The 24221-nt window shown below is 40.7% G+C and overlaps 1 protein-coding gene across 1 annotated transcript in view; it reads left to right on the top strand.

The window, feature by feature from the left end:
* Positions 1-5856: 5856 nt before the first annotated feature.
* TTC26 (tetratricopeptide repeat domain 26) overlaps positions 5857-24221 on the top strand; it is a 46168-nt gene continuing 27803 nt past the window's right edge. The window contains 7 exon segments of the mRNA XM_039391389.1: positions 5857-5982; positions 5984-6101; positions 6104-6114; positions 6243-6380; positions 6732-6824; positions 14155-14269; positions 23659-23708. Coding sequence (XP_039247323.1) covers positions 5857-5982; positions 5984-6101; positions 6104-6114; positions 6243-6380; positions 6732-6824; positions 14155-14269; positions 23659-23708 — 651 coding nt within the window.

Here is a 24221-nt window from a genome sequence, read left to right as displayed (position 1 = left end):
TGAGCATCCAGTGACGTGGAGCAGCAGGGGGTGCGGCACAAGGTAGCAGCTGGGATGAAGCAAGCTCTCCCTGAAACCTGCCGAACTGTCCCGTGTACCTTGGGGCTTTGGACATCAAACACAGTTGCCTGGCAGACTGATCAGTAACATCTGCTTCATGGGATAAGAGAGACAAAGAAAAGCCGTGGCACTGTACAGTAAACAGAAGAGTTACTGATATTATAGATGATCGTGAGGGTGGAGAGAAGAAAAAGTAAATGAATGAGTCAGATGTGTAAAGCACAAAATTTGATGGACCTGCCACAAGTAAAACAAAAGCTTCTGTATGTTTGTGTTTCTTGCTTTCTGTGCCAGAGGGATGTTTAGTCCCTGAGGAGTAGAAGACATGAGACACCAATGCCAGTCCATTCATGGTGTTCTGTCTGCAGAACACTATGGGGTCCCTAAGGACCCCAGACAACTTCCTCTAATTCTTTTATAATGTCCAATCTATCCATTTATAAACCCAAGAGGTTACCCGTGATACAAACCAGACAGATACTCAAAACTATTTTCCACATCTCTCCAGGGCACTGCCTCCACTATCTCAGTAACTTTTCTCCGACTGTGAGCCAGCTCTCACACTTCAAAGATTAGTCAGTGAAGGATACAGTTCAGGAACCCATAAGTCAAAATACGTGTTGGGGGGGGGGGGAGGGGGAAGCTTTTTGACTCCTACAGGCAACAGCAGCTTTAACTAGAAATCCTGGCTTACAACAGAACTACAGGTAATGGGAGCATCCTGAAGGCACGTGCAAATAACTCTGCCTTCTCCTGAAAGAATGTGATGACATGGAGAAGCAGAGCAAGAGATTCAAACACCACCAATATCCTGCCTAAGGTAACTTCTCCTGACGACCCACAAAGTTTATCCCAAAATCATCCTTAAAGCACATCTTCTAGAACTACTTTTTCTCTCTTAAAAGTGTCAGGGTTTCATCGTCTTCTAATAAATAAGGTGCTAAGAAACTGCATCTGACATCCCCAGTGCATTCTTTCTATCTGTGGTTTCTAGGTATCAGCTACTGTTATTATCTTGTCAGAAAGGGAAAAAAGATCCAAACATTACATATTTTCACTGTCTGTGCAAGTGTCTATCCAAAAAGTCAGATCTTAAATGAACATCATAACGAACAGATTGAGTTCAACAGCTCCAACAGTTGATGGAGGTCTCCCCTTAAATCAGTGAATACAAACCTGTAGTTTATCACTTATTTTGCCTTCAAAAGCACAGGGATGATTAAAATTCAGATAGGCAGGCCCTGTATTTATTTGTCTGAAGACAAAATTCAGTCCCTCACCATCAATTACTTGTGCATATATTGCATAGGTACAAAACACTTAATAGTTCTCTGTGGGTGTTACAATCTGAGTTAGATTAGAAATACCAACTCAACCCACCAGAGAACTGCATCACTGGTTTTAGTGAAAAGTGACTTTTAGTGTCTAGTTCTACAGCACTTTAAAGCACTGTGTTTGTTCTGCTTTCTGTTTTATTGGATAATAAACAACCAGATATTATTTGAAACTGGTAATCAGCACTGACTTCCTGATCTAAAACTCTGACACTCAGACGCAGAAAAAAACAGTAAAAAATTCCAAAGATTTGTTCCTCTAAGTCTTTCGGCCTGTGTAAGATAGTGCTTTACAGAACATTTTCCAGTTCTTTTTTAAAGGTGCATGTGACAGGGCTTTCCTCATTTCAATGGCTTCTTCTTTTTTGTGCTGAGTCTGAAAGTCCTCAAAAATGGGAATGATAGACCAACCTGGGCACCACAGAGTTCCTTTGCCTATACAGCTCATATTGTAAAATTGCAACTGTATGATGCATTGTCTTCTACCACATTCATTTTTAGGATCTTTTTACTGGCATGCAACCTGATCTATTTTGTACTTAACTACAATTCATTATTTCCACTTGACCACTCATAGAAAAGAAGATGGAAGATATGGAATGAAAATTCCAGAAATCTCAGAGGAGCCAAAGAATTAGGTGAAGGTATAAGATGTCCCCAGTCAGTCAACCTGCTACTTGTAGTAGTTGGTACAAATATCCTAACTAACTGGAGAGTATAAAAATGTCTTCTTTAATTTTCAGTATTAGAGAGAAGATTGAGGACATGAAATAATGTTTTTCTGTCTTTTAAAATATTTTTACAATACTTCTACTATCCAGATTTAGAAGACAGTAATGTAAATTATTATGAATGTAGCTGTATAATATACATATATAGCAGCTGTATACATGGATATAGTATACGTGCATAGCAGCTGCATAGCAGCTATGTTGATTTTTCAGAACTGATCTTTTTTTCTCTCGTTTACTACACAAGAATATAAAGAAATATTTTCCAAGCATTATCCTCTGGGACCGGAACCATCTACTGATTAGCAACAAGCCTGTAAACCGTCTTACAAACGTGTTGGTCATGTGATGCATGATCCTGATAGTACAGCCTGATCCTGATAATATTGCCATTCCCATGCGTTATTGAGAGTTTAGGTTGCTGCCATAATTAGCTGCCACAGTTCAGTTGCTGACACAGATTACAATAAAATTACACTGCAAAGCACTGACTGTTCTCATTAGAAGTTACCAATCTAGTAAAAGTAAAACTACAGACAAGGATAAGAAAAGTTGTAATTGGAATTGCAACATACTCCCAGGAGCTTGGGCGGTGGCCCCATCCTCCCATTGATCTATGCTGGCACATATCAGAAGATGAAGCTAAATATGTGATGTGTCATCAATATCTAGCTCAATTAAGAAAGTCTTCTTCCTTTTAACCCTTTCCCAACACATACACATTGTGATGTGAATATTATTCATCCACCTAACTTCTACCAAAATAAATAGTAAGAAGTCTTTCCTCTTAACTACTATTTTCTTTCTCTAAAGGACTTGGTATCCAGAGGGACAAGACATATTTTTCTTTTCAGCATAAGGGTTTGCCTCTGTTCTAGACTCAGCAGGATATAGCTCTGTCAAATGACAAAAATAAGCTACCTGTAACGTGCAAACATTTTTTCTATTTTTCCTTACAGAGGTAAATGGCTTGAGTGTGTAATAATTTATGTATTGGACATATACTTCAGTTTCCTTAAACTCTCTTTATTAAACACAATACATGTTTATACTATGTGATGGGATGGAGTTATGAGATCTTCTAGCTAGTGCACACGTGATCTTGTAAAACCAGATGGCAGTGGAATACTGTGCAAATATATCAGCACGCATCCTGAACCAGTACAACTGCATTCTCTGGGATGTAGCACTTGCAGTGGTGTGGCTTTCTGCCTTGGATAAGTTTGTGTGGATCCAGCTAACCATGCATTGCATTTTCCGTTCTGACACTGACTTGTGCAATCAGTGGATTGTCTTGCCACTCCTCCCTTGATTCTACACACATAAACTTCTAAAAACTTACCTAAATGTGATTCTGAAAGGAATCACAAGGACAGCTTTTATGTTACTTTTATTAACTTGACTGAATCTTTATGACAGGTTGGGTGCTAGAAGTATTAGAAAAATTCTGAAGGTGTAGTTCCCACAGATCCATAAAATCATAAACACCAGTGAAAACTAAAGAGTCTCCCTTTCCAAAATACAGATAAAAAATATGAATCTTTATTTCACCATTTGGAGGTCTTTACCCGACATGGGTGTTGTTTGCTGTCTTGAGCTGGGCAATAGAGATCAGACAAAAGCATTAAAGGTGCATATGATCTGTCAACTTACGCATTTCACCTTCTCTCATCATGGGTGGTCTATCCAGGGTAGAATAAGCCTCAGAAGTTGCTGACGCCATAAAAAAAGAAGCAAGTATTCTTCCAGTTCTTTGCTTTTAAAGGTATCATTCCCCATTTTCTCATTGCAAGGGATTGCCTTTGTACCTTTAGCAGGGGAGCATTTAATTGCTCCCACTTTTACATATCGTTTATCTTGAGATGTTGTCAGATGCATTTTCAAAGGTACGAGATGCAGAACATGGTGAAGCATCATTACTGAATTTACATGATCTTACCCAGACATTACTGAAATTCAAGCACATGATTGTTGCTGATGTAAAGGTCACGTCATAACCTCTTGTTTTGGTTATATGATGAATTTGTCCCACTTCCTGATTTTCCTTTCTCTCCCTTTTTTTATTTCCTTCCCCTCCTTCCTCACCTTTTCTTAGACCTCACTTTCCACTCTCTGATTTTTTATTTAAACGCTGACTGCACTCTCTGATGCTTATCTTGGTGTTTAGTCATGGGTGCATGATTTCCCTTTTGCTGCCATCAGTGTAAGTCAATTCCCATTCTCCCAGCAATTCTGTGTGGAAATAAACATGATCATTAATCATTTTACAGCTCACAGCCTTTAAAATAATGGCACTGGTGAAGGTAAGAGCTGCAGCAATTTTCCAGTATTAAAATAGAGTGGCCAAACTTCTTGACATGTCTTTAATTTATTAATTGTCGTCTTAGTGTTTCATATAAGGAAAAGATTATAACATCTCCACCTAGTTTGTTCTGCATTTTAATAATAATTTCTACACCAGACATGCTAAAAATATTTTGATCAACTTCATACTGCTATCACTTTTTATCTCTATTGAAAGTGTCCTTCTTGTGCCCACAGCTAACCCACTGGCACTGCACATCTGTTAGTTCTCATGCATTCCCCAACTTTGGATCAACTACATACAAATTCAGGAGCCACTGGGAAATAGGAGAAACCAGTGGAGCAGCTGAGAGCTTTCTTCCATTTGATTTAATATTTTAGCTGTTGATTCTTAGAACAGCAGGATCTTGTGAAAGAATGTATATTTAAAAAAAATATGGAAGAAAGTGATGTAGTGAGATTACATTTTCAGTTACTTTTTCTTTAAAAAAAGAAAATAAAGAATCTTGCCTAATTGTACTGTCTGCTTGCTTGTTTTCTCCTGACAGAAATAATACCTTACGTAATAGAGAAGAGCTTTAAAAGGAGACCAAATCACTGGCACACATTCTTTATCACTTTGACTGACTAACTAAAAACTAATTTCTTGCAGAGAAGTCCTTTATGGGCGAGTGGATTATTTGCCTTCCTTCTTCATGGCCTGTGGTATGAAAGCACATAATATGAACAAGGGGCACCGCCATGGTGGTGTTGTGCTCCAGTGGCTCCTGGTCGCAGAGTAACCTCTTGGAGACTGTTCCAAGCTGGGTGCATCATTCCTGGGTCGAGTCAAGTTTAAGTGATTGTGAAACAGTGAATATGGAACCCACACTCTGAAGCAGCAGCACACAGTTCTTTATTGCTGGTTCCAGATGATTGCACTATGACAAGACATATCTATTCATACAAACATAAAGGAGCTACTTTAGCTGCTTTTATTTTTTTTCTGGTAAAGTGAGAAAGATTTTCTTCTCAAGGAAGGAAAATGGTAGAAATAGATACCTCATTAGTCTTGCCCGTGGACATGTGTTTTATAGTTAGTTGAGTTGTCAGCAGTAGTTTAAAGTATTGGTCCTCCTGTAATTTCAATCACAGAATCATTAAGGTTGGAAAAGACCTCTAAGGTCACTGAGTACAACCATCAATCTAACACTGCCAGGTCCATCAGTTACCCGTGTCCCTAAGCGCCACATCTACACGTCTTTTGAACACTCCAGGGATGGTGATTCCACCACTGCCCTGGAGAACTTGTTCCAATGTTTGACCAATCCTTTCAGTGAAGATTTTTTTTCCTGATAACCGATCTACACCTCCAATGGCTTTCCAGCCACTCTGCCCCAAGCCCGTAGCGTTGCATGGGGCTCTTGTGACACAAATGCGGGACCCGGATGTTCAAGAGAAGGACCAAAGGCAGGGAGAGGAAGAGCTTGGGAATTCTAGGGAGGAACCAGCGCGGTTCTGACCGAGGGGCCGCCCCTCAGTCCCGTGGCCGCTGCGGGACGGCCGCCCGCCGCAGCGCAGGCGGAACCCTGGGGGCGGACCCGGTCGGCAGCCGGCGCCTGTTCGCCGCCGCCTTCCGCCGCCCCGCCGTTACCACGGCAACGCCGCCGCCGTGGGAGCGCGGAGTCCGGGCCGGCCGCAGGATGGTGAGGGGCGGCGGGGCGGCGGGATGGTGCGGGGCGGGAGGCGGAGGGTGGCGGCGAGGGGCGGGGAACGGGGAGCGCCGCCGAGCGAGGGCTCGCTCTGACGCGGCTCCGCTTTTCTCTTTGCCCAGATGCTCTCCCGTGCCAAGCCGGCCGTGGGGGGTACCCCGCCGCCGGGAGACAGGCGAAGAAAGAAAGGGAAGGAGGTGCCGCAGCTGGAAGAACTCCTGGCCCAGAGGGACTTTACCGGCGCGATCGCCTTGCTGGAGGTGACGGTCTCCGAGCGGTACCGTCGTTGCCAGGCCGATGCCCGCAGGGCTGCGGGTCGAGGGGAGCCCTTCCCCTGCCTCGCGTCCCCCTCGCGTCCCCCTCGCCTCCTCCCGCCCCCTCCGGGCCCTGCCGCGGCAGCTGCGGCCCCTCGCTTCGCAGAGCCTGGTTTGGCCTGAGAGGGCTGCCAGCTGCTGCCCTCAGAAATGTGAAAGCAGCTGCACCCAAGTAGCATCCACAGCTGTCAAAGCATCTGCGATATATGATAGCCTGATATTGCTTTGGTTATCTGTGGGGCTGTAGAAACTGTGTGGCAGCTGCCAAAATTCTTACATTCTTTATTTTCTACAAAGTTTAAGCAGCAAGTGGGTGAGCAGGAGGACGATGCCAACCTTTGGATTGGATACTGTGCATTTCATTTGGGTGACTACAAGAGAGCTCTGGAGGTAAGTGGGGAAGTCCCACTCCCCGAGGTTGGAAATCAGAATGTAGTGATAAAGCGATGACAACAAGAGGAAGATGGTCTGTAATCGGGAACAGCTCTGCCAGCCAGTTAAGGTACAAATGTACAGTAATGAGGCAGATGCTGTGGAAAGCAGTTTGGATTGAAAAAAAAAAAGATATTTACCTATGAAAATAGAGTTTTTTAAAGTTATCTACTATCTGATTTAATACTAGGCTCAGTAGACTAATTTGCCCTTTTGTATGTCATAGTTCATGTCCTAAATCTTCCATTCTTCCATCTCTTTTGCAGCTAGCTTTCCACAGTTTTATTTTTCATGTTTAGTTATGATTTTGTCTTCATTGTGAAGCTTATTTGTGATATGCATGATAAAATTCTCTCTTTAGAGATTGATGCCCCTGGCCATTAAATGATATGAGATTCAACAAGGCCAAGTGCCAGGTCCTGCACTTTGGCCACAACAACCACATGGAGCAGTACAGGTTGGGGACAGAGTCGATGGGTGGCTGCCAGGCAAAAAGGGACTTGAGGGCACTGATTGACAGCCAACTGAACATGAGCCAGCAGTGTACCCAGGTGGCCAAGAAGGCCAATGGCATCCTGGCCTGTATCAGGAACAGTGTGGCCAACAGGACCAGGGAAGTGATTCTGCCCCTGTACTCAGCACTGGTGAGGCCACACCTGGAGTGCTGTGTCCAGTTCTGGGCCCCTCAGTTCAGGAAGAATATTGAGGTGCTGGAGTGAGTCCAAAGAAGGGCATCAAGGCTGGTGAAGGGTCTGGAGCACATATCCTATGAGGAGAGGCTGAGGGAGCTGGGGTTGTTTAGCCTGGAGAAGAGGAGGTTCAGGAGAGACCTCATCACTCTCTACAACTGCCTGAAAGGAGGTTGTAGCCAGGTGGGGGTCATTCTCTTCTCCCAGGCAATGAGAAATAAGACGAGGACACAGTCTTTAGCTGCACCAGAGGAGGTTTAGGTTGGACGTTAGGAAGAATTTCTTCACAGAAAGAGTGATTAAGCATTGGAATGGGCTGCCCAGGGACGTGGTGGAGTCACAGTCCCTGGAGGTGTTTAAGAAAAGATTGGATGTGGCACTTAGTGCCATGATCTAGTTGACATGATGGTGTTTGGTCATAGATGGACTCAATGATCTCAGAGGTCTTTTCCAACCTAGTTGATTCTATGATTCTATAATGTACTTTATTGTTCTTCTTTATGTTTTCTTGTATTAGGTAATTCAAGTAAATGAGACATTCTCCAAAAGCTTTAAGTCACTAAAATACATGTTGACTATTCAAATATGCATACGTTTTAATATTTGTATAATACAGTTCTGTCACGTCTCTTTCAGTGCGTGAGTCCATAAGCAGTTCTTTCTCTTGTGTCCATTTATGTCTCCCATGAAGCTCAATCTTTTGCCAAACAATTTGTTTCCAGTGTCCCTGGGATCCCTTTATCTTCTCAGTAGTTCCAGCAAATTTCCCTAGAAATATTAATTAATTTTTGTTGTCTGCCTTGCCCTGTAGGCAGGCAGACAGGGCTGGCCTGAGGGCTGGAATTGTTATGCATACCAGAACAAGGAGTGGTGTGGTGATAGCCACAAAGCTCCATATAACTAGAGAAGATTTGAAAACAACTCTGTCTGCCTGAGTATTGTTTGTCTCTATTGCGCTGTTGCTAGAGGTGTGAATTGCTGGGCCCGTACGATGCTGTATTGCACTGTTAAAGGCTTATTGGTTTCTGTCAGAGTCAGCTGGAGGACATCTCCATCACAAGTCAGTGAAGTATAAGTGAAGTATAACTGGTTTTGCAGTCTTTTAATTCGCTTTCCCCAGAAGAAATATTAAAAATAGATGATAATTTAGAGTATTAAAAAAAATTAAAAAGAAAATAAATAGATTATAGAACAATGATAATATTTTCTCTTAGATAAAATGAAGTGTTTAACTATAGTAATATGTGGTCACGTGCAAAGATGCATACATGAGGTGAAAACTCTAAAGCTTCCAAATAAGTTCACAAGGCACTCTGCCCTTTAAAAATTGAAGAGGAAACATCCATTCAAGATGTTAGAGATGCTCAGGTAATTAAATTGACAGTATACACAGTACAGAATGTAGAAGAGTAGTACAGGACCTAATGGTAAATTAATATTCATGTTTAAATTTGTGGAATTTTAAGATTATGAATGTAACAATCAGTTGCTGTAGTTAATTTATATTTAGGCATCAGGTGTTAATAGGGAGTGAAAGTTTTTTAAAAAAGAAAAATATTTGTATAAAAATAAAAAATAGCTTGCAATTTCTTTGAAATAAGAAATAAATTGAAAATAAATTTGAAATAAATTCTACTCTTTGAAATGCCCAATAGATGCTTTTAGAGCCAGAGTGGATTTTATATGTTTCCTTCAAAGAAAAAGCAACAGCTTTTTTTTATTTTTTAATTCGGTTTTGCATGTGGTGTTTGAATCACCACTAGGGGATGCTGTTGATTCAGGCTTTTAAAAACTGCAACGTAGTCGTCTATTTCCCATTTTTCCCGTTTCTCTGCCCAAGTAGGGACAATAAAAGGTTTGTCTCAATGGTTTGTGGATTGTTTTAAGTTTGTGGATATGGGTGTTTTAAACGAGAGATCACAGGGCCTATCTTTTCAGATTTAAGACTGATTTTTGGCACAGTGATGAGTCCTGATAGCTCTCTTATTTTTGTAGTCACATGTGGGAAATGAGCCTTTGCATCTCAGCGTAGTTTCTTTGGAGACTGACCATTGTAGTTGTAATTCCTAAGCCTGCGGGAATCACTCCACTGACTGTGGAGACTGAACTGCCTTTCACTTAGCTTCAAGGTTGAAGTATAATGCTGCATCTCCTCTGCCGTGTTACAAAGGCACTGTTGCTGTATTCTCAAGGGCAAATTCCTTGATTATCTATACACTTGAGATCTTGGAGCATTCTTTAGGGAATGCCAAGAGCACTGTAAATAAAATACTATGGGTCAAAGATTCTGCAGAATTCTCCAGAATGACATTGCACACAATCTAAATTATTTACTCTCCTGTGTGTGCCTTCTGGTGACAACACATAGTCTGTGTCACTATATTCACAGTTCATGGTTTGTAGTCCATATACCTATGGGGTACCTATGAGGGTCTTCAGAAATTATGCTGTTCAATCCTTTTATTTATAATGATACTTTCGCAGTGTTGGTTGCATAGCAACTTTTGGACAAGCTCAGGAATTGGGGTGAGGTGGCCATCATCCATCACGGGGAGAAATGGGGAAAAAGTGAAAAACACACAGACCTTCAGCTCCAAGAATATTTCCAGAGAGAATGACAGTAAAATTGCTGTCACATTCATGTGAGAGAATTCACACTCTCTTACCACAGGCACACAAACAACAGTCAAATATGCTCTAAATAGAACACTAACCTCAGCTTCACTAGGGTCACACTTTCCCCTTCTTAGTAGTAGATGCCTTTCTGAAAGGTTGTGCCACTGACACTGGACTGGTGGGATCATTCCTACTGCTGTACATCAGTTTACAAATGATATTGCACTGGGCTTGACTCTTCCAGCAGTCACAGTACAGCCCTTCCCTGGGGACTGACTAACTTTCTTCACTGACAAACTTATTTTTACTAACACTGAGTGGCTTGTATCTTCCTGGCATCATATCGCAATCAGAGCTTCCCTAGTGGATGGCAGCATCTGATTAGTTTTCTGGAGTTTTCCACATCTATTGTCCCTAATGGGGAAAAACCCACCTATCTTTCTGCCATGACTTGCTCATAGCTCTAATCTTAAACCTTTCCTGAAAAATTTCCCACTGTCACCCAAGGACCGGAATCAGAGCATCAGTCCAATGATTCTGTTTCTAAGCTGCCTGATCTGGTAAATTGAAGCAGCTGGGGCCTAGGAAAGGGAGGGTATTATTATATCTATATAATATTATACATATATTTAAGGTATTTAACATTTAAGAGAGGAATTGGCAAGGGCAGATGCAGTGCTTGGTTGGATTCAAGAACAAGTTTCACCCTCTGACTGGGCTTTAGGCACACAGGATTCTGGCACGGTACAGCTCTTGGACATGGTAATGCCATTTTGGCCCATCAGCTGCACACATGAGAGCAAAGCATGATCCCTGGGCCAGAGCCTTCAATGGATCATTTCTGTCAAAATATCACAAACTACATGTAGCCCGCGACAGACAGACTCTCCAATCTGCCACCTCCCTCCTAGCAGAGAAGTAGGAACCATTCCACCTCTTCAATGGACAGGACCTCTTGCCACCCTGACTTTGCTAAGGATAATTTCAGTCAAATAGTAACTCATGGAAGGAACAGGACTGTGCTTGGGTAAGGGTTTGTCCATGAGTAGTGTCTGGTCTTGCTTGAGTACTTTTGTGGAAAGTGTGATAATACAGGTACACTCAAGTTACTGACAGCTGAAGCTGGAAATTAGAAGATGGATTTTTAGCTCTGGGAGTTCTCTAGACTTCTCTGTTACGATTCTAGCCAGGTTATGATGGGTATCTCCACACCTCCTTTGAGCACTTGTGGGACAGCTGTATAGTTGGCCTGTTTATTGGCTTTTCAGGATCTGTGTTTGTAGGGTTGGAGAATCCAGACAAGTAATAAGGGCAGTGAGATGGCCTCAGCATTGTGTCTGTAGATGTAGGCAATCATCCTGGCAGCCTGCTTTTGAGGAAAATCGCACGTGTCTCGTGATAGGGGGGTGAGGTGGAGCAGGGTGAATAGCAAGAAGTTGTTATGCTCCTGGATGGCAAAAGTATGCCACAAGGTTGACTGTTGGGAAAGCTTTCAGAGTATTTCATTTGTTTGCTTTTGTTGGTTAATTTGGAGAGGAGGGGGTAAAGCCCTTGTGAGGTAGTCTTTTAGCAACTGATGTTGAATGCCTTTCAGTGAGGAAAGGGGCAAGAGCACAGAGTCTGGGTGCAAGGCCCAGAACTGCAGGATAAGGAGCACTAATTGTCCTAATTTTTATTTACTGTGTTTCTATAGATCCACGTTGGTACAGCTTGAGCACTTTTTAGTTATTGCTTGCTTTGAAAGGCTAAGCCAGAACTTGATTTGTGTTTATGCACTTCGTCTTTTCTAATTAATCTGCCTGAAGCCCTAGCTGAAAGAGACCTTTGGGTGCATTTAATCTGAATGGGTTTTGAAAGATTCCAGATGGTCCCAATAAACAGCAGTGGCCTGTCTCTCAGAGCTCCATGACAGGTCTATGTCAAGATTAAACTGGCCTCAGTAGGAAAGGTTGGCCTCTATGTAAAAGTTTTCTATTATTATAATTGTTTTTATTTATTTATTTATTTGAAATACTGTTGGATAGCTAGTCCCTGAAGTACCAGCAACACTGAGCTGGCTTTTAAGGGCATTCCTTACCAGTACCTTCTCTGTTTGGGAGTGCTGTTTACTTTCACTTAGCAACAGAAAAAAAATTCTTTTTGCTTGCAAACTATAAACTTTGTTGTTGTCAGCATATTTCTGTTCTTGGGATTCATTGTCCTTTGGGCATGGCTTATTTTATCTAGTGCTGTGTATATATCTATCTGTATCTATATATCTATATATCTATATATCTGTCTTTTTTTCACAGAGGTAAGAAGTTTCCCACCCCCAGTGGCTCAATCTGCTGAACTCTCTCTAGGCAGAGGGAAATTCCAATTCATATATTTGGAGGACAAGTATAGAGTCAGCAAGGGGTTGTGTTGCTGGGAGGGGTGAGAGGCTGATGGTAATTGGGAGTATGTGGATGACATTGTTTCAGCAGGTCTTATGAGAACATTGTGTGACTCTGCCTGCTTTGCCTTATGCTGCCTGTTGGATATGGATGGATGGAGAGCAGGAGCACCAGCAGCAGGCACTTTCACTGGGATGGTCCTTCCTAGTAATTTATCAGAAAGTGAGAGAGGAAAAAAAAAATGGCATTGAGAGATCTCCTTACTTCTTTTTCTAATACCTACTGTTACACTGAGTAAAGATGTTTATCTTCAGGAATGTCATTGTTTGGTAGCTGCAAAAACTTTTTTGTTTAAAAAAAGTAGATTGAAAGATTGATTTGTTAAGTTTTTGCTGTTTCACAATAACAAGAAACTAAGCAGTTTATCTGGCAGTATTAAAGGATATGTACCTGAGATTAGCTCAGTTGGTCAGAGCATGGTGCTAATAACAGCAAGGTCATGTGTTCAATCCCTGTACAGGCTATTTCCTTAAGAATTGGACTTGATCCTTGCAGGTTTCTTCCAACTCAGAATATTCTGTGAAATATGTGGAATGAATGTGGATGTGCAAGAAATATCAGAATATGGTATCTAGTGGCTTTCTATAGCTGTTGGCTGTAAATCTTAAAATGGAAAATGGTAAAGTTAGGCTCAATTTAGTAATATTTACTATAATTTACTAATCTTATCTATAAGGAAATCTTGAATTTGCCCTGTACCAACTTATAGGCTTGTGTTTTAATGCAGTGGTCTCCAAACAATTTTGCTCATGCATCCCTATCAATAAAAAATTTTTGAGTACACACCCCCAATATGTATGCACATCTATACATTTATAAATTACATACCTGTACTACTGTACTAATATGTCACTATAAAACATACACGAAAATAGAAAGTAAAAAAAGAAGGAGGTAAAGATTAAATAAACACTATTTAAAAATATTTATTTTAGTTATTAATAATACCAAAACAAATTTTCTTCCTGCAATTGTGGTATTATATTGCATAACCTCAGATTTAGATTACACCTTGGAGTCCACGGCTTAAATATATACTAAGACACTACCTACAGGTTTACAAAAACCTGTTTAACACTCCAGTAAATATTCACAAAGAGATTTCCCGGGTATTTATGGTTCCCAGGCTTTGACTGGAGGAGAACTTAGGAAAGCATCAGAAGTGACTGAAGAAAAGTTGATTATATTGCTGTCTTTATAACTTAGATATGTTGGAGTTTATAAATGTAAGCAGCATATTTACAATATAAATATTTTTTGTATCTCTATAACTTCAATATTGACTGAAATCATGTTCACACAGTGGAGATTTATAGCACTGCTTGTCCCTGTTGTCTGTTCTATTGCTGTAAACAAAAAAGAGTTAGGAACATATCTTAGGTTAAGATGTAATAGTTTTGTTGTAAGAACTGCAAAGAACTTCAGAATAAGGTGTTTGATCTCAGTAATTTAATGATACCTTGTAAAATGGTGGGAGAAAGAATGATATTTAATACATATATGTGCTATTACACATTTTTTGAAAATCGACCCTCTCTTCTGTTACAGGAGTATGAGGCCTTAACCAAACAACCAACTTGCAATCCAGATGTTTGGGTGAACCTTGCCTGTACGTACTTCTTTCTGGGGATGTACACGCAAGCAGAACAAGCAGCTTTGAAAGGTGAGATGTATGTCTCTGTTGGAAAGGACTGCTTATTGACTCGAACACTGAAAGTGATTTCCAGAGAAGTACGCAATGCTTTATTTTCATAGGAATAAAGGATACATGTGACCAAAGTTGTTTGGGTTTGGGTTTTTGTTTGGGAGTTGGTTTTTTAACTTTCATTTAACAGGACAGTTGTGATGCAGTTTGCTTCCTAAAAATACCTTGGGCATGTGGAGCAGCGGGAACTGAAAGAAGCATCTGGAAAATCATTCCTCTTATTAATTTCTAAATACAAAACCCAGCATACATCGACTAGCAACAAGAAGTCACTTTTCTTTTGACTGATTCTGTGTCTCTGAGCCAGTGCAGATGAAGCAAATTAGGCTAGTGAAATTATAAAAAAATAAGCATCTGAGGGAACTCAGCATTCTCCCTGATATGGACAAGAACTCTGTTTACATAGTTTGAGTGACTTAGTAGGTGGTTTTGTTGCTTTGTAAGTCAGATACTAGGTATCTGATTCCTCAAGGCATGGAGTTCACTGCAGTCACATTATTACAGTCCTGCTTTAATCTGAACATGCATGGGATCATTTAAAGGAATGGAATTTAGATTCCAAGGCAATTCTTACTACCTAAAAATGTTTCTGTAGTTTCATTTTGTTGCCCATCACTTTTCATATATCTTTGTGATTTATGTTGTCTCCCATAACCATAGTATCTCAGTGCTTTCTCAGTGATAGCTCAGTCAACTTCTGACTCTTGCCTTTTTAGGATAAAACTCTTATTGAAGTATGGGTTTTCTCCTTTCTTTCATTAGTCTACTTGTCTTGCACTGAAAATAGAGTAGGGAGGAAATAATATGTACTTTCTTCTGCTGTGAAGGAGTGCCTTCCAAAAGGACAGCTTTGTAGTATTTTTAAAAAATAATTAGATATCTTTTTAAAATCCCCAGAAAGAGTATTGAGCTCATGCTGAGCTGAAATCCCACAACTGAAAATGTTTTGTTTCCAACTATAAAAAAATCTCATACAGAGCTTTGTGATTTGTATTGTTCAAGAGGTGTGCAAATTTCTAGTGTTCACAAATCATTTAATCTTTAATGTACCAAAAATTTGAGCTTTGGAGATTGCAATCTAGGACTTGAGGTGAAATCTAAAAATAAATGGGCAGTAGAGCTCAACATGTCACTGTGACCTAAACCATGGAGGAAGCAAGCAGCTGCATCCTGTACCAGCTGGAGTCATTTTCATCAGCTTCACGTCATGTGATTTACAGTAATCCATTCTAGAGATGACATATACACAGCTGGGCCTGCAGCTTGATTAACTGTGAGCTGTGAGTGAGGGAAGGTTATTCTTTTCATACCCCTTCAGATTAGTTAATGGTAGCCTCATGAGTGGCAGGGTAGGGGATGCAGTTAGTGGTACTAGGGTGCTGGAGGCAAGGGTAGGAATATCAGGAAGGGAGTACAAGACATAGGGAGTGTAGCTGAGAGAGGGAACAGAAAATAACTGAGTGCTCCCATTAGTTCTGTCAGTTCCTGATTTTATGTAATTATTGGAGAAGGAACAGCGTCCCAGTTTTTATAACGAGGTGCTAAAACTTTCTTGTGAGTACTGTAATACTGATGATTTCTGGCTACTTAAGCTTGGTGGTTAGGAGTCATAGCTGAAGATTTATAACACTTGTCCTTTTTCCACTGAAAGCTTCCAAGTGTGCTATATTCCCCTTTCCACTCCCATCACTTCAGTCTTTCTTGTATTGAGTTTGAACTATTTTATTTTTGTTGAAGTCGGATCCTCTTTTAGTTTTTTTTTTAACATCTTAGGATTGCATCAATGATGGCTGTTCGTAATATATTATTGACAACTGAGGCCATATCATCTTGTGGTCTCTTCCATGGTTTTGCAAAGATCCTGAAGAAGCAAAATATTTCCTTCAATATTAACACAACAGGTGAAGTCTTTAACAGAACACCATTTTTCCAATGCTGCCTTGAATACTGCTGAAAAAATTGTAGGTGGTGTTAATGTTAGGATGCTTACCATGGCTATTTTGGGATTATTTTGTCTGAATTCTTGCATACTGTGTAGTGTTTATTGCTGCAGTTATGCTAAGCCCCTAAAAGTAGCACAGTACTAAAACAAATTAAGGAGAACTAATTTAAATTTAAATTTAAAATTAAATTAAGGAGAACCAATTCAGCGATAATTCTGAATTTCTACAGTAATAGAATCTCTGTGTGAAAGGGAACATAAATGTGAGCTAGCTTTCTGGAATAGGTTTTCCACACAAACATATAAATATCTAGAAATCAAATCAAATTCCTTCTTGCCGTGTACTGTTGCTGTTACTTAAGAAAATTATTGTTAACCATCTGAGGAAAAATATGCTAGACACTTAAAAATTAGGAAATTATTGTTAAAAGCCATGAGCTAGTTATTGCATTTATAGTCCACAATCTCTTGTGGATCAAGGTTTTATGTTTATTTTATAACAGATGTGAACTGTTCTCTCTCATTACTTAATTAAAAGTTCATGGTGATTTGGGACAGCCAGCAGGGCTTCACCAAGGGCAAGTCCTGCCTGACCAGCCTAGTGGCTTTCTATGAAGGAGTGATTACATCAGTGGGTAAGGAAAGGGCTACGGGTGTCATCTGTCTGGACTTTTGCAAAACTTTTGAAATGGTTCCCCACAACACCCTTCTCTCTAAATTGGAGAGAGATGGATTTGATCAGTGGACTGTTCGGTGGATTAGGAATTGGTTGGATGGTCACATCCAAAGGATAATGGTCCATGGCTCAGAGTCCCAATGGGCAGCAGTGACCAGTGATGTCCCTCAGGGGTCTGTACTGGGACCAGTGTTATTTAATATCTTCATTAGTGACAGAGGGATCGAGTGCACCCTCAGCAAGTTTGCAGATGACACCAAGCTGAGTGGTGCAGTGACACACCTGAAGGATGGGATGCCATCCAGAGGGATCTGGGCAAGCTCAGAAAGTGGGCCCACCTGGGTGGGGGAAACCCCACTGTTGATGAAGACTGTGGGAAGAACAGATCGAGAGCAGCCCAAGCACTTGGGGGTGCTGGTGGATGAGAGGCTGGACATGACCCAGCAATGTGAGCTCACAGCCCAGAAAGCCAAGTGTATCCTGGGCTGCACCAGAAGCAGCCTGGGAAGCAGGTTGGGGGAGGGGGTTCTGCCTCTCTCTCTGCTCTGGTGAGATCCCACCTGCAGTGCTGCATCCAGCTCTGGGGTCCCAGCACAGGAAGGACATGGAGCTGTTGGAGCAAGTCCAGAGGAGGGTCACCAAGTTGATCAGAAGGATGCAGCACCTCTCCTACAAGGAAAGGCTGAAAGAATAGGGATTTGTTCAGCCTGGAGAACAGAAGGCTTCAGGGAGACTTTATAGCAGCCTTCCAGTACCTAGAGGGGGTTTACAAGAGAGCTGGAGAGAGACTGTTAACAAAGGCATGTAGTGACAAGACAGGAGGAATGGCTCTTAACTGAAAGACGGTAGGTTTAGATTAGATGTAAGGAAGAAATTCTTTACTGTGAGGGTGGTGAGGCACTGGAACAGGTTGCCCAGAGAAGTTGTGGATGTCCCATCCCTAGAAGTGTTCAAGGCTAGGTTGAATGGGGCCTTGAGCAACCTGGTCTAGTGGAAGGTATCCCCACCCACAGCAGGAGGGTTGGAACTAGGTGATCTTCAAGGTCCCTTCCAATCCAAGCCATTCTGTGATTCTGTGATTCTCTTAGGAAAGAATAAATCTGTATATCAAAAGTCATATAAAAAAGAATTACTGCAAATTTTGCTCTACCTAAGAAGTAGAGCAAAAAGGCAATAAAGAAAAATCCGTCCTTGGAGGTTTTTCATTACTGTTGTATTTTACCTCTTCTAGGCTTTCTTCCAAATTTCTATCAGATATTTCTGGCTTCTCCTTTTTCCCTGCTGTCTGCTTACATTACAGTTACTAATGTTCCTGCATCTGAGGTGAAGGTAGAGTTACTTCCAAGTCAGCTACTGTTGTTTTGTAGTCATCCCATAGTGAAGCTGCCAAGTGATGTTTTGTTTACTCCTTTTGCATCTGTGCTCTCATACGTTGGCTGAACATGTGTTTTCCATGCTGTATGGTAGCCCATCTAGTCTTGAGAGAATGAGGCTGAAAGTATTCATCTTGGTTTAATAATGAATAATAATTATAACAAGTTACTATTTTTTTAATTATAGAAGCTAATGCTCTTATGTTGTACTCGTGGTTCCTGTGCCTTGCAAAGGCCAAAGAACAGAAACTCAGCCTTGCACACTGGGACCATGATCCTGGCAACTGATCCAAGTATTTAGAAGCCTGCGTAGTGCCCTTAGAAGCTGTTGGCTTGCACTGCATTAAGATGTAAGAACTCAAAGTGTTCTTTTAAACCACAAAATGTGCACCTAAGTGGGGCTGCAGTTAAGTCTGTTATGAAAAGCAGTCTTTTTAGGATAAATGGAATTTTACAATTTAAGATTCATGCACAGACAGGGTTGTATTGTTGAACCAGTCATTAAAGCTGGGGGGGTTTCACCCCTTCTAATTTTTGATGGGAAAAACTTTGTAGTTGCTTTGCTTCTTCACAACTCTGCATGTGTCAGATCTGAATGTGATTTAACTGAACAGAGAACTTCTCATTTTACAGCCTATACTGGAAGGAGCAATATTGTACAAAAGCAGAACAGAGATGGGTTAGCAAGAACAATGACATTTTCCAAACCAGTTTTACTTATGCATGTAGTAATGTTTGCCAGGTGTCAGATGGTTGTCACCAGTGAAAATGTGTGGATACAAGTGGGCATGGAAAAGTTATTGGGTTTTCTTTTACTTAGGATTGCATGTTCACCTACATGCAAAATTATCTCCTTGCTGCTTGTGCTGTATTTCTTGAGAACAGCAGTTATTTTCAGTGCATTTTAGTTGTGGTTTTGAACCAGAAGTTTCATATATGGAACTTTCAAAGTGCACAAGTGAAAATATCACATATTTAAACTTTAAAAGCTACTAGCCTTGTTTCCTTCTTTTGTTTTTTAAAGTATAGTCAAAGTTACAGACCAGGAATAATTAGTTTGATGATCTTTAACTTACTGTGCTTAGACATGACTGCCATGAAATGTGTATATATTGCAAGTAACTGAACATAGCTGAATGCCTTTTAAGTATTGTGGGAATGGGAAAATTTCAGTGAATGTCCTCTGTAAATTTCATTCAAGAAAATTCTGAGCAGTTGAGCTGTTCAAGTGCATTTAAGTGTGAACCTCACTGCTGGACCACGGGCTTTTTTGACCATTTTTCCCATACCCTTACATTTTTTCTCCACCAGTGAAACCGTGGTTTTGAGGCACAGAGGGCTTCATTCAGCTACTGTATTCAGGTGAGCAGGGCGTTGTTTCTCAGGGACAGGAGAATAAGGTTTCCTCTGGTCATGTTTTCTACTGTCAGGATGGAGCCTTCTCAGCCCTGCTCCATTCCTACCAGCTCCTGCTCCATGTGTTTAAGGTGTATTCCATGCCTGTCAATGTGTGAAGTGGTGCTATAGCATATGCATTATGTCTGTTAGATGGGATTTGTTAATGCTGGATGCATGACCAGCATTGCCTTGCACTCTCATGAGAGGGCACCAATGCCACACTGTCCATGACTCTATTTCATCATATATTTTTACTGCCTAAGGCAGCAATATGGAATCCACCTAGAGTCTGAGCTGGCATTTCTAGTGAGTTTAACTTTTTGTTTAATAATTAGTGAAGATAATTGTCTTCATTCCTATTGTAGCTGTTTATTATATTTTAACAAATACTTCACTAGGTGCCTGTCAGTGTCAGTACATAAAAATATACAGAACATCTTTAAGATCCATAACAGCTATGACTTTAGCGCCTGGAAAAACAGCACTGATCATGACAAAAATTCTAGTGTAGGAGTATCAGTGTGTTTCATAGATGGAAAGAGATATATCCAATCCAGCTACCTCAGTGCTTCAGCACAAGGTCAGTACTAGACCTGGAGCAGCATCCAGTTTGTTGCCGTGCAGCATTGCCATCATGTTTGTTATGATCCCTAGATTGCTTAGTACTGATTTAAACAAAAAAAAAAGTACAATCATTGTCTTGAAAAAGTAGAACAGAAAAAGAATATTGTGCTTCGTTGTAGCATTAATAGATCAGTGACAATAAAATTCTGTAGCAGCAGAGAGTAATAAAAGAACAAGCCTAATGTCCCTTAAAAATCATTATTGCTGATGAGGCAGTTATATGACTTCCTGCTCCAGTGATTGACAACATCTTTATCCAATATTCATAACCAGATTCTTTCTGGAAACTAATCTGTCCTTGTTCGGATGTTTCCTTGTCTTCCTCAAAAAATGCATTTGGCACTGAGAGAAAAGAAACTGCTGATATTGAATGTTTCCATATTTCTGCTTACTCTATCAACAGGGCTATATTTGTGGGGGGGTTTAAGCATCTTATTTTAAAGAATATCAGATAGATAGTATCATATGATATCTTATGAAGCAGGACATTTTTTCCTCCCTCCATATATCCGTGCACACCATCAAAACTCAGATTTCATCTTTTGCCTGTTTTTAGGTGTAAATAACATGGTCTAACCCTCCAGCTTTTGCCAAGAAGTAAATAATAATTTTGATGTCAGATCAGATGCCAGATTTACAAAGGCAGCCTGCAGTCATTGGTTGACTGGTGAAGCAAGAATTCCTTGGTTTAGGTTCTTGACGGAGTATTGCTTGCAAGTGACCATTTTCACAGTGAAATTAATGCTATAACCCACTCAAAAGGAAAAAAAAAAGGAAAACCTACTCAGAAGAGGAACACTGATGTCTTTATCCATAGCACTGTGATTATACAATATGTTATTTTCAGTGTAAATCCCACAATCTGTCATGCTTGTATTTTTGGAATCTTTGATGACCAAATGTTTTGAATTGTAAAGGGTGGTTGTGGTTTAAGTTTCACACAAAAGCACATGTGGAGTCCATGTGCAACCCTTCTAAATTTCGATATTAAAACGTATCAGTTAAAGCTGGGGCACATGTGGAGTGAAGAATATGCATTTAAATTAAGGTACTCTCACTTTCTAACTCAGTGGATGAAATATCCATACTATCATGTCAGTTTTACTGCTCCTGCTGCCTATACAATATTGATTATAGATCAGAAAACTTTCTGTTCTTTAATAATTAGTCTAATGAGAATTCCCACATATATCCTAGACTGAAGACCATTTAGCTTCTTAATAACTTGGTGCTCTCTTAGAAGTATCTTACAAGATGTGGTTTTGTGAGAATGCTCTCATACTGCCTTTGTATTTTGGGACTTCTCTGCTCCAGCAGCTTTTTAAAGACGCAATTCACTGTCCTCTTTTTTCTAGGAACGTGGTTAAACAACACAGCTTGGGAAAGAGGAAAGGGGAGAAATAGTTGCTTTACTTGTTAAAGTAGGTGGGCAGCCTTGCACCGCCAATCTGATCAGAATGGCCTGGGTTTTGGCATTGTCCACAGTGTTACAAAGTTCACTTACTATGTGGAGAAAGAGTAAGAAGTCTGGAAGTCTCTCCCTAAATTGCATAAAAAAAAAAAATAATCCATCTTCAGCAGGGTGGTGGGGAAGAGGGTTTGGTGGTTTGAGCCCTCTTTCATGGTTTAGGACGTCAGAAGAATTATAGCCTTGTGTTACAGGCTATTGCTTTGCTAACTCTGCACTTTCATGGCCTTATGAACACAGTAAGTAATTCTGCTTTTTTTAAAGATTCCATGTACACCCTTTCTGTGGAACATAGGTTGCCAGCTAGTTGGTCTGAGCAGGAATGAGAGTGCTCATTAACTGAGTAGGCTAACAAAAATACACGAAGCAAGGGAAGGATTTTTGGGAGACTGCTTGCAACAAAAATTAATAGCTCTGTTGGATGATGATATTTGTCTCTCAGTGAAGCAAAAGGCTCTAGTGACTTAAAGCTCTTCAGTTAACAATTTTTGTCATAGGGAGTGAGTTTACTGGAATTCCTAATCCTGCTAGAGTGAGAAATTTCATGAACTTTACTGGCTTCAGAAAGGAGATATCTCCCTTAAATTTCTCACCATATCTTAGTTTGAGTCTTATCTGCTCTGACTGTAGGATTCTTTTGTATGCCTTTTGTTCCTAAGGACAGGAGAAATACTAGAATCACATAATCACAGAATATGCTGAGTTAGAAGGGATCCACAAGGATCATCAAGTCCAACCCTTAGCTCTGCACAGGACCATCTCCAAGAGTCATGTCCTGAGTCCCCATGTGCCTGAGTATTGTCCAAACACTTCTTGAACTCTGGCAGGCTTGGTACTGTAACCACTTCCCTGGGGAGCCTGTTCCAGTGCCCAGTCACCCTCTGGGTGAAGAACTTCTTACTAATATCCAACCTAAACCTCCCCTGACACAACTTCAGGCCATTTCCTCAGGTCCTGTCACTGGTCACCACAGAGATCAGTGTCTGCCCTTCCTCTTCCCCTCACGAGGAAGTTGTAGACTGCAATGAGGTCTCCCCTCCAGGCTGAACAGACCAAGTGACCTCAGCTGCTCCTCATACGGCTTTCCCTGAAGACCCTTCCCCATCTGCATTCCCCTCCTTTGGACACTCTCTAACAGCTTAATATCTTTCCTATATTACAGTGCCCAAAACTGCACACAGTATTCAAGGTGAGGCCACCCCAGTGCAGTGCAGAGCAGGACAATCCCCTCCGTCAACCGGCTGGTGATGCTTTGCCTGATGCCCCCCCAGGATATGGTTGGCCTTCCTGGTTGCCAGGGCACTGCTGACTCATATTCAACTTAGCGTCAAAGTATAAGGTGCATACACAACAAAATGGTAGCAGCACTGGGTTTTTCAATACACTGGAAGTTGAGAAGATTCCTTGAATTATAAATCACAACCTACTTCAAATGTGACGTATGATAGAAGGAACCTTGATCATGAGTTTATCTCTTGCTGCTTTTTATTTTGAAAAGGTGTTATGCTTGTGTGTCACAAAAAAATCCCCAGAGAATTATCCAGAAATCCCTGCATGGAAATGATAGTGTGATTCCTAGAAGTTTTAAGCTTCATGGAAGACAGAGGCCAATGAAAAATTATTTTCAACAGGGATTTCAAAAGAAACAGTCAGAGAAAGAAGATAGGAAGGAGGAAGACCTTTAAACCACTCTAAAATTGGCAGAACCTGCCCTGAGGCATGACCTGCAAAGGCCTTTATTGAAGGACTGTACTTGGGCTACTTAATGAAAGAATATGGGTGCATTCATGTCTGTTGAGAAAGAGAGTTAAAAATAGACATCCTGAGTTGTTCTTTACAGCAGTACTTACTGAATTTTCCTTTCAGCACCAAAGAGTGGTCTCCAGAACCGTCTGCTCTTTCACCTGGCACATAAGGTATGATGTCTTTTCTTCACTCGTGCTTTGTTTGTTTTCTTTTCAGTTTGGTAAGGTGTAATTTATGCTGGCAACCTGGCAGAATAATTAAAACGTCTGTTGTGGCAGAAGAACAAATGTTTTCCATAACCACCCTCCTGAATTAAAACGTGGAGGAGAAAATAAGTGTGAAAACATGATCTCAGAATAGATACCCTCAGCATGTTTCTAAGGGAAGTCTTACCAGTACACTTCACATAAGTTGTACAACAGGAGCCTGATGACATTTTTGATCACAAGGAGCCTGGAACATTAATGTATAAGCCACTATTTTTACCTTTTTTTTTTTTTTTTGGAAGTGTACCAAGTTTTCCAAACTTGCAGCTCTCTTATACTTGGCAATTTGACCAAAATGGTGTATATGCTATTACTGATCCTCCTAAGTAATTCAGTATCCAGGAAGTCATATTGTTAATAGCATGAAATTTACTTTAATTTCAGCAACAATTAAGTGCTTATTTCACTTACCGCACA

This window comes from Pipra filicauda, unplaced genomic scaffold (genome assembly GCF_003945595.2).
Source record: "Pipra filicauda isolate LSUMZ 115617 unplaced genomic scaffold, ASM394559v2 scaffold95_size2449627_pilon, whole genome shotgun sequence".
NCBI classification, from domain to species: domain Eukaryota; kingdom Metazoa; phylum Chordata; class Aves; order Passeriformes; family Pipridae; genus Pipra; species Pipra filicauda.
Note: the sequence above shows the minus strand (reverse complement) of the source record. Positions and strands in the feature narration are given on the sequence as shown.